The sequence below is a fragment of the Dipodomys ordii genome, unplaced genomic scaffold (assembly GCF_000151885.1).
Source record: "Dipodomys ordii isolate 6190 unplaced genomic scaffold, Dord_2.0 Scaffold54, whole genome shotgun sequence".
NCBI classification, from domain to species: Eukaryota; Metazoa; Chordata; class Mammalia; order Rodentia; family Heteromyidae; genus Dipodomys; species Dipodomys ordii.
In genome coordinates, this window is record NW_012267270.1 from 3,359,282 (window position 1) to 3,374,677 (window position 15,396).

The window sequence follows — 15,396 nt, forward strand, 5'->3', positions numbered from 1 at the left end:
TCAGTGGTAGAGCGCTTGCCTTGCATGCCTGAGGCCCTGGGTTCGATTCCTCAGCACCACATAAGCAAAAAGAAAAAAGCCAGAAGTAGCGCTGTGGTCAAGTGGTAGAGCTGAAGAGCTGAGGGACAGCGCCCAGGCCCAGAGTTCAGACCCCACGACCGGACCCCCTCTCATGGAGAGAGAGAGAGAGAGAGAGAGAAAGAGAGTTATTTTTTTAATGTAGTGGTGAGGAATCGAATCGAACCCAGGACCTCATGCATGTGAGGCAAGCACTCTACACTGAGCCACCTTCCCAGCCTCCTAGCTGTCTATTTTTAAATGGTTGCAAAAATAGGAAAGATCTAATGCTTTTTTGTTGTTGTTGTTGTTGGTTGTAGGGCTTGAACTCTGGGCTTGGGTGCTATCCCTGCACTCTTCAGCTCAAGGTGAGCGCTCTACCACTTACTTGAGCCACAGCACCACTTCCAGTTTTCTAGTGGTTTATTAGAGATAAGAGTTTCACGGACGTTCCTACCTGGGCTGGCTTTGAACCATGATCTCAGCCTTCTGAGTAGCTATGATTACAGACGTAAACCATTGGCGCCCGGCATAGTTGTGAAATTTGCTAGGCATACGTTAACTTGAGTATTTCACATCACAAGGCAGGATTAAAAAGTTACAACAAGGGCTGGGAAGGTGGCTCAGTGGTAGAGCGCTTGCCTTGCATGCATGAGGCCCTGGTTTCGATTCCTTAGTACCACATAAGCAAAAAGAAAAAAGCCAGAAGTGGCGCTGTGGCTCAACTGGTAGAGCGCTAGCCTTGAGCTGAAGAGCTGAGGGACAGTGCCCAGACCCAGAGTTCAGGCCCCACGACTGGAAGAAAAAAAAAAAAAACTATTAAAAAAAAAAAAGGTTACTAGGTACTAGTGGATCAGATCTGTAATCCTAGCTACTCAGGAGGCTGAAATTTGAGGATCAGGGTTCAATAAAGCCAGACAAGGCAGTCAAAGTCTGTGAGACTATATTATCTCCAATTAACAAGAAAACCAGAAGTGGTGCTGTGGTTGAGAGTGATAGCACTAGCCTTGAGCAAAACAGCCCAGAGACAACATGACCAAGAACATCAAATAATTACAACAAATACACTATAGTCCACAAAGCCCGGAATATTTACTATCTGGTTCTTTTTTGATGGTATTAGGGTTAAAACTCAGGGCTTGTTAGGCTAGCACTCTACAATTTGAAGCACATGAACCAGCCATTTTTGCTTTGGTTATTTTTTGAATCTGCTATTTGCCTAGGCTGATCTAGGCAAATATTTTAGACCACAATCATTTACCCTTCTCTTCTAGCTGGGACAATAGTCACACACCAATGTATGTAGCTTTTTACTGATTGAGATGTGGTCATGCAGACTTTCTGCCTGGGCTGGCCTTGGACTGCAATCTTTCTGAGTAGCTAGGATTATAGGCACTAGCCACCATGCCCAGTTGATGTTACATTTTTATGAAAGTATACATTAGTTGTGCAAAGGGAAGATGCACTGTTAGCTTTCCACACATACCCAATGTTCCAAGATCACTCATCTTTTCATCTTTTGGCCTCATCTCCCTTCCTGCCTTTTTAAAAACAACTTCAACAAGTTTCACTGTTTCATTTTCACACATGCATATATATATATAGTATTTAGGCCAAATTACCCTAATTTTACCCACTCACTGTCCTTCACCCACCTGATAGTACCTGCTTCACAACACTACTTTTTATGATTCTTTTTTAAATGTTTCAATCTGGTAATTTACACATGAATATATTATGCTGTGTCAGATTAACCTGATCTGTTGTTCTCCTTCTCCATTCCTCAAACTGACATTGCATTTTCACTCCAAAAAAAGACTAGAAGTGGGGCTGGGGCTCAGTGGCTGAGTGCTTGCTTTGCATGCATGAGGTTTGATTCTTCAGTACCACATAAGCAGAAAAAGCCAGAAATGGTGCTGTCCCTGTGCTCTTCAGCTCAAGGGAAGCACTCTACCGCTTGAGCCACAGAGCCACTTCCAGTTTTTGAGTGGTTTATTGGAGATAAGAGTCTCATGGACTTTCCTGCCTGGGATGGCTTTGAACCAGGATCCTCAGATCTCAGCCTCCTGAGTAGCTAGGATTACAGGTGTGAGCCACCAGCGCCTGGCCTACATGAGTTTCTTGTACTACTTTTTATCAAGAAAGGACCCTGAAAAATAAAAACTAAAACCTTAAGGTTGTAAGTATGGTGCAATAGTGGAACACTAGCCTAGAAAGCACAGGCCCTGAGTTCAAACCCCAGTACCACTAAAAGAGAGAGAGGAAAGAGGGGAGAGAGGGAGAAGAGAGAAGACAAGGGAAAGGGGGAAAAGAGGGAGATGAAGAGAGACAGCTGAGGAGAGAGGGATGGGGAGAGAAAAAGAGAAGCGGGAACTGGGGCTGGCTATGTAGCCTAAATTGTCCTTTCAATCTTTCTTTCCTAAGACTCCCAGAATACTAAGATTATAGGCATATCTCACCATGCCCCTATTAATTTGTACCTCATTAAATGGGGTAACCCCCTTCACACTCAACTGTTGTTACATAAAATTACTTACCCGTGTCCGATCTTCAATGCTATATATCTTTAATTGCATGGGGATGTTAAAGCTATGTAAAAAATTGCCTCCAAACACTAATGTATCTGTAGGAGTATACACAGCATGAATCCACCCTAGAAGAAACAGAAGGGAAACAGAAACTGCAATTACATATTGAAGAATGCTTTTTTTTTTTTTGGTAGGTCCTGGGGCTTGAACTCTGGGCTTGGGTGCTGTCCCTAAGCTCTTCAGCTCAAGGCAAGTGCTCTACTGCTTGAGCCATAGTGCCACTTCCAGTTTTTGAGTGGTTTATTGGAGCTAAGAGTCTCAGGGATTTTCCTGCCCAGGCTGGCTTAGAAACATGATCCTCAGATCTCAGCCTCCTGAGTAGCTAGGATTACAGGCGTGAGCCACCAGCGCCCAGCTTGCTTTTTCTTTTTGTCCAAGACTAGGACTTATACTTAGTACCTGATACTTTCACTCATTGACTGATGTTTTACCACCTGAGCATGCCTCCAATCGCTAAAGGATATATTTTCCCTTTTTTTTTGGGGGGGGGGGAGGCTTGAACTCAGGGTCTGGGCACTGTCCCTAAGCTTCTTTTGCTCAAGGCTAGCACTCTACCACTTGAGCCACAGAGCTACTTCCGGCTCTTTCTGTGTATGAGGTGCTGAGGAATTGAACCCAGGGCTTCATGCGTGCTAGGCAAGCCCTCACCATTAAACCACATTCCCAGCCCCAAGGATGCTTTTTCAAAGCAACAGCACAATGTTCCTGGATTATATCCTTTTTCTGAAAAAAAAATTTTTTTGAGACAGGAACTCATTATAAAGCTCAGGTTGGCCTCAGGCTCTTGAGAGCTGGCTGGGATTACTGGTATGTACAAACATACTCATTTTATATTATATTCTTTTTTCTTTTTTTTGGGGGGGGGGTCTGGTCATGGGGCCTGAACTCTGGGCCTGGGTGCTATCCCTCAGCTCTTCAGCTCAAGGCTAGCGCTCTACCTCTTGAGCCACAGTGCCACTTCCGGCTTTTTTCTTTTTGCTTATGTGGTGCTGAGGAATCGAACCCAGGGCCTAATGCATGCAAGGCAAGCGCTCTACCACTGAGCCACCTTCCCAGCCCATCCAAGAAACTTTTAATAAATATTGCTACCAATTATTGGAGTACCAATTATAAACCAGCTCTGTATAAAATAACTTACTCTTTTAAAATAAAATACAGAAATATTTGACTAAAGTAATATCTAGCAAGTAAATGCATAGTCAAAATTCTCAAACAGAGCCATGCACATGCCTATAATCCTAGCTACTCAGGAGGCTGAGATCTGAGGATCATGGTTCAAAGTCAGCCTGAGCAGGAAAATCTGTCAGACTCTTATCTCCAATAAGTTACCAGAAAACTGACTCAAGTGGCAGCACACAAGCCTTGAGCTGAAGAGCTGAGGGAAGGTGCCCAGGCCCAGAGTTCAAACTCCAAGACCAAAAACAAAAAAAATCTCACAGGATGGCGACTCCAAAATCTGTGCTCTTTATAAGCACTTACTCTTGAACTAGAGACTGTCAAAGACAACGTCCTTCACCACTACAGCTTAACTGTCATTGCTAGAACAGCAGACAGTTCTCCAGCAGAGATGGTGTCCTTTTTGTAGAAATTCTCAACTACTTAGGGTAATGTCAGGTCCCTAAACATTCTGAGTGAATCAAGTTTCAGAAGAACATACAGCAGATCAAACTTACTAGCTATTCCTTGCTAGGGGACCCATGTGTTATCTTTTGAAAATCCTCCCCTGGCAATTCTGACACATTGTTAAGTGAATTTTTTTTTCCCCTCTAGGTCCAAGAACTTAGCATCTGCAGCTACTTTCACTCATTGGTTAGGACTCTACCAACTGAGCCATACCACCAACCCCTTTCTAAAAATTTGTATTCAAAGCATCTACTCCATATCAATCAGAAAGGGGCTGGGAACGTGGCTTAGTAGTAGAGTGCTTGCCTGACATACATGAAGCCTTGGGTTGGCCTTTTTGGTACTATATAAACAGAAAAGGCTAGAAGTGGCACTAGCTCAGTGGTACAGTGCTAGCCATGAGCAAAAAAGAAGCTCAGGGACAGTGCCCAGGCCCTGAGTTCAAGCCCCAGGACTGGCCAAAAAAACAAGCAAGCAAGCAAACAAACAAAAAAACTGTAAGAAAGGGTATCCTTGTTTGCTTCTCACCTTAGCATATAGCCAGTGTTACTGATGGATCCATTACTTTCCCTATCTTTAAGAAAATAAAATGGCAACAAACAGTCTACTTTTTCCTTCCTTGCTTACCTGAAGGAATGACGAAGGTATACCCCTGCTTGAGCTCAATGCGTTGGCAATCTGATACCCGGTCACCCAGAAAGATGTCTCCCTGTTTCCCTGACAGCAGCCAATTCTCGTACAGCTCCAGGTTGTGGGCTGTAGGGGGGATGAGCCAGAAGACCTGTGAGTTAAAAAACTTCAGTCTGTTAACAGCCATTGACATGACCCAGTCGTCTCCCTCAACTGATAAACAGGTAAAGTTAAGATTACTAGGCAGAAGTAAGTCAGGCAAGCAATCCCAGCCTACAGAATGTGACTCTCTGGGTAACTCTCAGGGCTCAGGAAAGTAGATCTTTCTCATCAACCACTTTATCAAGACTTCCTTGAGGTGTAGAACTCAGAACCCATCCACACGACTCAGAGAATAAGAGCCTAGAGCTCATCACCTGGATAATTTCTTTTTTTTTTGGGTCCGGTCGTGGGGCCTGTACTCGGCCTGGGTGCTGTCCCTCAGCTCTTCAGCTCAAGGCTAGCACTCTACCACTTGAGCCACAGTGCCACTTCCGGCTTTTTTCTTTTTGCTTATGTGGTGCTGAGGAATCGAACCCAGGGCCTCAGGCATGCAAGGCAAGCGCTCTACCACTGAGCCACCTTCCCAGCCCTGGATAATTTCTTATAAGCTCTAGATATCTTGTTTCTGGAGTCCTAAGGAACACCATTATTTAGGTTCACTACCTTCAAGAGACTGGCCTGAAGCTACTTTGTTCCTAGGCAAAACTAGTAAGACAAAACTGAAGATCTAAAGTAAACAAAGTGATTTTGAATTTGGATATACTGTAATCATAGACAAAGGCTTCACAAAATGTTTTTCATTCCGATTCTACTTTTGCATTCACTTCTAGTAGGGGAAAAAGGCCTCACATGATAAAATTCTGACATATATTAATTCCAGATTTCATCCTCACATAGATTGCAGAAACACTTTGAAAAGCTGTAAAGGCTACATTTCAGACTCAAAACCTCCATATAGCTAATTTGTACCCTAATTTGTTGATTGCATTTGTATTCCCTTCTACTACCTATAAAACTTCAAAGTACAGAAATTATGTTGTCCTCCTAATCATCTCCTTGGTTTTGTTTGGAGAATTCCACTTTGGAGCCTAAAAAACAGGAATGTTAAGATATCCTAAGTACTGGGCTAAGCTGTCTTAACAGTGGACAAGATAAATACTACAACTCTACTAAACAATAGCCATGAAGGTAAACTAAATCCCTAAGCTTCTTCAGATATGTAGAGGGCCAATATCTAGCAGATTCATCACTAGGGTATAATAAGCATGCATTAATTGAAGCAAAGCTACATCGTCAACTTCAGATTTCAATCCCCACAACAAGTATGACCATACCTTTCCACCTTGGTGGATGTGATACCAAACAGAGGTACCACCAAAGTCCACATGGAAGTCAGTATAGCAGCCTCGAACACTCATTAGACAGTATCTGACCCAAAGAAAAACAGCAGCATTAGTGCTCAGATGGATAAAGAGAACCAAGCCACACTCCTCCCTATCTTCCATCTAATCAACTACTAGTAGATGGAAGGAATACAATTTTAAGTCATCACACTTTTCCCCTCCTTAACTTGGGGCATCATAAAAGCTAAGATATTCTTACACATATTCTTTTTTTTTGGTGGTCATGAGTTTAAACTCTGGGCCTGGGCCTGGGCCCTCAGCTCTTCAGCACAAGGCGAGAGCTCTACCAATTGAACCACAGCACCATTTCCAATTTTCTTGTGGTTAATTGGAGATAAGAGTCTCACAGACTTTCCTGCCCCTCCTGGCTTTGAATCTCAATCCTCAGATCTCAACCTGCTTAGTAGCTAGGATTACAGGCACAAGCCACCGGGGCCTGGCACATATTCCTCTTTTTAAACATCTACTGTAATCCATCTTTCTGATAATTTAGTATATAGCAAAACTTGAAAGAGAGGAAATATAGGGTAAATCACTTACTTCTGCACTTTAGGGTATTGCATCTCTAAAATGGCATTTGTTGATTCAGTCTGGCTTTCCTTCAAATGCCTTGGCCACATGTTGTCTACCCAGTCGATGAAATCCACCTAGGAGGAAGAATAGGCAAATGGAAGAGTCAGTCAAGGGTCCAACAAAACATGAAAGGATAAAGAAAAATGTGTGCACTCATGTGCATGCACACAAGAACACAGAGTGGAACATTACACAGCCATAAAGAAAAGATGAAATCATGTCCCTTGTGAGGAAACAGAAGCAATCAGAGGACAAACTCAAAAACCAATATATTACTGGTACCAGTGACTTATGCAAATAATCTTAGCCTCTCAGGAGGCTGAGATATGAGGATTGTTGAAAACAAGGCCACCAGCAACAAAAGTCAGAACCAGCTGGTGGTTCACGCCTATAATCCTAGCTACTCAGGAGCTGAGATCTGAGAGTCGGGGCAGGCAAGCCCATGAGACTCTTATCTCCAATTAACTATAAGAAAAGGCTGGAAATGAAGGTATGACTCAAGTGGTAGTGCTAGCCTTAAGCAAAATAATCACAAAGATAGCATCCAGGCCCTGAGATCAAACTCCAGGAACACGGACACGGACACAGGGCGGGGTGGGGAGAGAAAGAGGGGGTTAGGGTAGAAATGGGAAGAGAAGAGAGCGGGTGGGGGGTCGGGGGGGCCAAGGAGGGGGAGAAATCCAGGATGCCAATGTCTCACACCTGTAATCCTAGCTACTCCTGGGGCTAAAATCTGAGGATCAAGGTTCCAAACCAGTTTGAGGATACAAATCCAAGAGACTTTTTTTTTGTTGTTGTTGGTCGTGGGGCTTGAACTCTGGGCCTGGGTGCTGTCCCTCAGCTCTTCAGCTCAAGACTAGTGCTCTACCACTTGAGCTACAGCACCACTTCCGGTTTTCTGGTGGTTTATTGGAGAAAGGAGTCTCACGGTCTCTCCTGCCTGGGCTGGCTTTGAACCACGATTCTCAGATCTCAGCCTCCTGAGTAGCTAGGATTACAGGCGTGAGCCACAAGCACCCGGCTCCAAGAGACTTTTAACTCCAATTAACCATCAAAAAGTCAGAAGCAGAGGTGTGGTTCAAGTAGTAGAGCACAAGCTTTGGGTGAAAAGTTAAGCGCACACGTTGAGGCACCAGCGGTACTGGGCCTTGTACTCAGGGCCTTCACCTTCATTTATAGCTGATGTGCCACCACTTAAGCCACAACAAGGTGGTTAACTGGAGTATCTCAGATTTGTTGTCCTGGCCTGGCTTTAAACCTCAGTCCTCATATTTCAGCCTCCTGAATAGCTAGGATTATAGGAGTAAGTCAACAGAGCCCAGTGATGCTAACTGTTTTAACAATGACCCTGTGAATGCCTTTCTTCCCTCCATATAAACCTACTTTCTGGTAGTGGTTAGCAAATTGTAGCTCCTTATATTATCCTCTGAAAAGCCTTGGACAAAATAATGAAGCAATCTTCTTCAGTACACTATAAACTCTCATGTGGAGAGTTCTTCCTTTGGGTGACAGGAAAGGTTTAGAACATTTTTTTTTTTAATCAAGTATTCATTCAAGAAAAGAACTTATCAGAATAGCAACAAGTTAGTTGAATCTTGCCTCCCTTTCTTTGGTATTATTAGGTATCTACTGACTACAGAAGGGCTTTGTTGTAACATGTCTGTACTTTGGTATGGACATTTAATGCTTAGTTTTTGGATAGGCTGTTTGCAAAATACCTCAGTTCATAAGACACTGTTCTGTACCAAAACTAGGTCCAAACAGAGTCCAGTACCTAAGATCTGATCTATTTATACTGCACATTACAAAACAAATGCACTCATGGCTGTAGCTTTTTTTTGGGTTGATGCTTGGGATAGAAAAGAGCCTCACAGGGCTGGGATGGTGGCTCAGTGGTAGAGCGCTTGCCTTGAATGCATGAGGCCCTGGGTTCTATTCCTCAGTACCAAATAAGCGAAAAGAAAAAAGCCGGAAGTGGCGCTGTGGCTCAAGTGGTAGGCTAGCCTTGAGCTGAAGAGCTGAGGGACAGTGTCCAGGCCCAGAGTTCAGGCCCCACGACCAGACCCAAAAACAAACAAACAAACAACAACAACAACAAAAAAAAACAGAAAAGAGCCTCACATGTACTTGACAAGCATTCTGCAACACCAAGCTCACTACTGAGCTCACTGGTTCCCCAACCCATCTACTGTCATGTTTTACCCACCTGGTTTTGCTAATAGGACAGGAGCAAATGACCATTCTTCACAAGCAAGACATCCAAATTTATGCTTGCTGCTACAAAGGGCATGTAAAGGCTGTCCATCTTACTTCTCCACTATTATTTAACCTACACTATTCCTTCTGCCTACAGTTCTAGTCTTTCTTTTGTCTCCTATTCTTTTATATCAAACTTAGGGGTCATTTTCTACAAAGGGCTTGTACTAACTTTGTTTTACTTTAGATTGTATGGTCCTTCCTAAATATTAGGTATCTAATTCATTCCTTTTTTTTGGGGGGTGGTCTGGTCGTGGGGCCTGAACTCTGGGCCTGCGTGCTGTCCCTCAGCTCTTCAGCTCAAGGCTAGCACTCTACCACTTGAGCCACAGAGCCACTTCCGGCTTTTTTCTTTTTTGCTTATGTGGTGCTGAGGAATCGAACCCAGGGCCTCTGGCATGCAAGGCAAGCACTCTACCACTGAGCCACCTTCCCAGCCCCTATCTATTTTTCCCTATCTTTTTCCCCTAGCACTTGGGATTGAACTAGGGCCTGTATTTATTCCCTTTTTTTTTTTGGTCGGTTGTGGGGCTTGAACTCTGGGCTTGGGTGCTGTCCCTCAGCTCTTCAGCTCAAGGCGAGCGCTCTACCTCTTGAGCCACAGCAGCACTTCCAGTTTTCTAGTGGTTTATTGGAGATAAGAGTCTCACGGACTTTCCTGCCTGGGCTGGCTTTGAACCGGCTGGCTTTGAACCACGATCCTCAGATCTCAGCCTCCTGAGTAGGCTAGGATTACAGGCGTGAGCCACCAGCGCCCGGCTTATTTATTCACTTTTAACATGTTCCCATACTGTAATTGCTTTTGTTTTTTTTTTTTTTTTTGTGCCAGTCCTGGGGCTTAAAACTCCGTTTGACTCAAGGCTAGCGTTCTACCGCTTGAGTCACAATCTCACTTCCAGCCTTTTCTGAGTAAGGCAGTAAGTCTCATAGACTTTCTTGCCCAGACTGACTTCAAACCACAATCCATAGATATCAACCTCCAGAGTAGCTAAGATTACAGGAGCTCGTGAGCCACCAGCACCCAGCCCATACTGCAATTTATATAAATGTATAGTTTTTTGTCTTTCCTCTTTTGAGTATCTATGCTTTTTCTGTTGTTGTTGTTAGTCTTGGGTCTTGAACTCAAGGCCTGGGCACTGTCTCTGAGCTTTTGTGCTCAAGGCTAGCACTGCCACTTGGGCCACAGCTCTACTAGTTCCACTTAAACTGTCTGTGGTTAATAGGAGGTAACAGCCTCACAGACTTTCCTGCCTGCGCTGGCTTTGAACTGTGTTCCTCAGATCTCAGCCGTTTTTTTTTTTTTTTGGTTCAGTCGTGGGGCTTGAACTCTGGGCCTGGGCATTGTTCCTGAGCTCTCCAGCTCAAGGTGAGCACTCTACCACTTGAGCCTCAGCGTCACTTCTGGTTTTATAATAGTTAACTGAAGATAAGTGTCTCACGGACTTTCCTGCCCCGGCTGGCTTTGAACCATGATCCTCAAATCTCAGCCTCCTGAGTAGCTAGGATTACAGGCATGAGCCACTGGCACCCAGCTAGTCATGATTTTTATAAATATACTAGAACATTCTAAGTTCTACTGTACCTGATAGGATATCTGACTCAAGTGAATTCATTTATTGCTTTTGATAGTAGTACCAGAACTTGAATTCAGTATCTCCTGCTCCTGTTAAACTTTCCCATGCATGGCTGGTGCTCTACCCTTCTGAGACACATCTCTAGCCTGGTAAGAGTTCTTTCTGTTTTTAGTCAGGCTAGTCTTGAAGTTATGCACTCAAGTGATTCTTCTGTTACAGAGTCTTGAGTAGAAGGGATTACAAGGTTGTACCTGACCTCTAAGGCAAAATAAATGAAGAGCCTTTCCCTCAGAAAAAGAAGCAGCCTCAATATTAATGTAGATGGCCACTATTATCCCAAAAGATGGGCTACATGATGTTTTCCTTCAGAAGAATTAAAAAATTAAATTAAAAAAATACATGAAACTTACTTTGTATTAAATGGGTTGCCAATTGAATATTACCAATCAGAAGTGGAGCTGTGGCTCAAGTGGTAGAACTTAAGCCTTGAGTAGGCCCTGATTTCAAGCCCCAAGACCTGAACCAAAAAAACAAAAAATTCATTTTGGCAACAATGACAATATGGAGTAAATGATCAGACTAACCGTGGAAGGCCTCTGTACCATATTCTCCAGCCTGGTATGGCTAAATTCTAAGCTGATGACATTATAAAGTTTCTCTCGCTCCTCTTCTGGTGTCTCGTAGTAGCGTGTCCACTGAGCCATGGTCATTTCAATGCCTTTTTGTGTGTTCACATCCATAACATCCACCATTCGACGACTCCCTGTCATGAGAGAAGCATTCATCATCTCTACTGAGCCACTAATACTCTTAAATATAGTAAGAATATAAAACACAAGTATAGAAGAAAACAAACCATCCATTCTTTTTTTTTTTCTTGGTCTGTCCTGGGGCTTGAACTCTGGGCCTGGGCTCTGTCTCTCAGCTTTTCAGCTCAAGGCTAGCGCTCTACCACTTGAGCCACAGAGCCACTTCCAGTTTTCTGGTGGTTTATTGGAGATAAGAGTCTCACAGCTTTTCCTGCCCAGGCTGGCTTTGAACCATGATCCTCAGCTCTCAGCTTCCTGAGTAGCTGATACTCAGCTCTCAGCCTCCTGAGTAGCTAGGATTACAGGTGTGAGTCACCAGGGCCCGCTCCATTCTTATTTAGATAAGGAGAAAGGTCCTTACTGGAGATGGGTAAGTATAACCAAAGTTCAGGAAATGAAAAAAGACAACAGGTACAGTTAAAAATGACAATCATTTCTTATGCTACATTTTAATACATTGTCAGGTAGTGAATTTTTTATTCAGTATCTAGCATTTAATTCTAATAATTTTAAATACTAAGTGTCAATCAATCTCTATTTTATTATAGGTGTCAGGTACCTTGCAAGACAAAGTAGGACAAGAACCTTGGCACTGACTCTAAACTTTAAAGTAAATGCTCTTACCCAGTGAGTTATATCCCTATGACAGCCTTGAAAACTGAGGTAATCTTTCCCATAATTTGAGAAAAGGACCTACTTCTTTGTGGATAGCAGGCATTAAAACTAAATGTATGGGGGGGGGGTAGAAAGTTGGCTCAGTGGTAGAATGCTTGCCTCCTATGCATGAGGCCCTGGATTTGATTCCTCAACACCATGTAAGCAGAAAAAAGCCAGAAGTGGTACTGTGGCTCAAGTGGTAGGATGCTAGCCTTGAGCTGAAGAGCTAAGGGACAGCGCCCAGGCCCAGAGTTCAGGCCCCACGACTGACAAAAATAAAAAAAATAATAATAAATAAAAAATCTGAATGTAGAGGCTGGAAATGTGGTTTAGTGGTAGAGTGCTTGCCTAACATGCATAAAGCCCTGGGTTTGATTCCTCAGCACCACATCAACAGAAAAGGCTGGAAGTGGTGCTGTGGCCCAAGTGGTAGAGTGCTAGCCTTAAGCAAAAGAAGCTCAAAGATAGTGGCAGGCCCCGAGTTCAAGCCCCATGACACCCCCCCAAAAAAAAACACAAAACACTACACACACACACAAAAAAAAACCCTGAATGTATATGCATATGTGTATGCATGTGTGTGTGTGTGTGTGTGTGTGTGTGTGTGTGTGTGTGTGTGTATGCATACATGTGTATTTTTTTGCCCCTTAAGTGCCAATTCTGGAAGTTGAACTCAGGGACTGGGTACTGCCCCTAAGGTTTTGTGCTCAAGGCTAGCACTCTACCACTTGAGCTACAGCTCCATTTCTGGCTATTGGTTGGTTAAATGGAGATAAAAGTCTTGTGGACGAATGACTGGGCTGGCCTTGAACTGCAATCCTCAGAGTTCAGCCTCCTGAGTAAGATTATAAGTGTGAACTACTGACACAGGGGAATTTATCTATTCTTAATTTTCAGCCCCTCCCCTATCCAAACCTGTCAATAATTACTTCTAATATAAACTATTAATTCCATGAATATTTGCAATCTGATTAGGGCATCATGATACACACAAAGGCCTTTTTTTTTTTTGTCAGTCATGGGGCTTGAACTCTGGGCCTGGGCACTGTCCCTGCACTCTTCAGCTTGAGGCTAGCACTCTACCACTTAAGCCACAGCGCCACTTCCGGTTTTCTAGTGGTTTAGTGGAGAGTCTCACGGATTTTCCTGCCCAAGCTGGCTTTGAAGCATGATCCTCAGATCTCAGCCCCTTGAGTAGCTAGGATTACAGGCGTGAGCCACCAGTGCCCGGCTACAAAGGCCTTTTCCATCAACCATAACAATAACAACAAAATGTAGAACGACATTCCTTACTAGTTAGGTTACATGATCAGGATGAGAAAACAATAGCTTTGTATCTAAAGATAATTAAGTATATATCTTAGCTCCAGTACTAGAGAAGACATGTGACTGATCCCAAATGATCCCAAATAAATTCTTTGCTGGTTTCTTTTTTTCTAACTGTATTTCTTTTGTCTTTTCTTTTTTAGTACTGGGGATCAAACCCAGCATGTTCTACTTGCTGGGCAAGTGCTTTGCCACTGAGCTACATCCTAGCCCCCAAATACATTCTTGAGGGTTACTGTTAATGAAGTAAAATGTTTAGTACAAAGTACAGAAGTAAAAATGAAAGGAAAATTTCCTATTTCTATCATGCTGAATAGATGAGGATTTAAAAAAAGAGGTTCACTTGGCGACAGTGGCTCAAACCTATAACCTAGCTACTCAGGAGGCTGGGATCTGAGGATCGCAGTTTGAAGCCCACCTGGGCAGAAAACTGGTCTGTGAGACTTATCTCCAATAAGCTACCCAGAAAAAGCCAACAGTGGTGCTGTGGTTCAAGTGGTAGAGCACTAGTCTTGAGCACCAAAGCTCAGGGACAGTGTTCAGGACCTGAGTTCAAGCCCCAGGACCAGCAAAAAAAATAAATAAAAAGAATAGGGCTGAGAATGTGGCTTAGTAGAGTGCTTGCCTCGCATGCATGAAAAACCCTAAGTTTGATTCCTCAGTACCACAAAAGCAGAAAAAGTTGGAAGTGGCACTGTGGATCAAGTTGTAGAGTGCTAGCCTAGAGCAAAAGAAGCTCAGGGACAGCGCCCAGGGGCTGTGTTCAAGCCAAGAAAAAGAAAAAGAAAAGCCGGGCGCTGGTGGCTCACGCCTGTAATCCTAGCTACTCAGGAGGCTGAGATCTGAGGATCTCGGTTCAAAGCCAGCCCGGGCAGAAGAGACCGTGAGACTCCTATCTCCAATAAACCACCAGAAAACCGGAAGTGGCGCTGTAGCTCAAGTGGTAGAGCACTAGTCTTGAGCTGAAGAGCTGAGGGACAGCGCCCAGGTGAAAAGGTTAAAAGATAAATAGGACTCTAATAAGGGAAGATTTAAAAACAAATCTAAGCAGAGGCAACAGCGTAAAAGAAAATATGCAAGGCAGGACAGTTATGATTCAGAATATGATGATCGAGGAGAAAAAACAAAGACAGGAAAGAGTTGTTAAATATAGCCCACCTTGTAAGAACTTTATGTACTTGACTTCTTAATTATTCAGGTAATATTAGAACACAGTGCCCTGCATTCAAAATGTAAGAGAGCCGGGCGCCAGTGGCTCACACCTGTAATCCTAGTTACTCAGGAGACTGAGACCTGAGGACTATAGTTCAAAGCCAGCAGGGGCAGGAAAGTCCCAAGACTCTTATCTCCCCCACCAGAAAACTGCCAGTGGCACTGTGGCTCAAAATGGTAGAGCACCAGCCTTGAGTGGAAAAAGTTTAGGGACAGCACCCACGCCCTAGTTCAAGCCCCACAACCAATGCCCCCCCAAAAAAGGGCAATGGATTAAATAACCCTACTCTTCACATTTTTTCGAGAAAAGGCCAATATTGGGGAGAGAAGTGATGGTAGGGAAAAAACGAAGGAGGAGGTAACAACGCTGGATAGGCAATATACTTATTACCTTACTCATGTAACTGTAACAGTATTTTTACAATAAAAAATATATACAAACAAAATGCCAATGTCAAAACTACCATGAGATAGCACTTCATTCACTAGGTTGACATAATTTTGTTTACTTACTTCTGTTTAAGTTGTGTGCTTCCTTATTGATGTTTCCATGCTGTCAATACATTGTTTCTTGACTTTCTATAGTTTCCTTTATCTCTCTGAACATCTTTATGATAAGTTATTTGAAGGTCTGTCCCTTGCAGAT

At 43.4% G+C, this 15,396-nt stretch overlaps 1 protein-coding gene across 1 annotated transcript in view; it reads right to left on the minus strand.

Moving 5' to 3' along the window:
- Kdm2a (lysine (K)-specific demethylase 2A) overlaps positions 1-15,396 on the minus strand; it is a 115,769-nt gene that overhangs the window by 40,171 nt on the left and 60,202 nt on the right. The window contains exons 6-10 of the mRNA XM_013020886.1: positions 11,331-11,509; positions 6,884-6,990; positions 6,275-6,368; positions 4,896-5,049; positions 2,595-2,710 (exon numbers count right to left, since the gene is read on the minus strand). Of these exons, the coding sequence (XP_012876340.1) occupies positions 2,595-2,710; positions 4,896-5,049; positions 6,275-6,368; positions 6,884-6,990; positions 11,331-11,509 (650 nt within the window). The remainder of the gene's footprint in view (positions 1-2,594; positions 2,711-4,895; positions 5,050-6,274; positions 6,369-6,883; positions 6,991-11,330; positions 11,510-15,396) is intronic.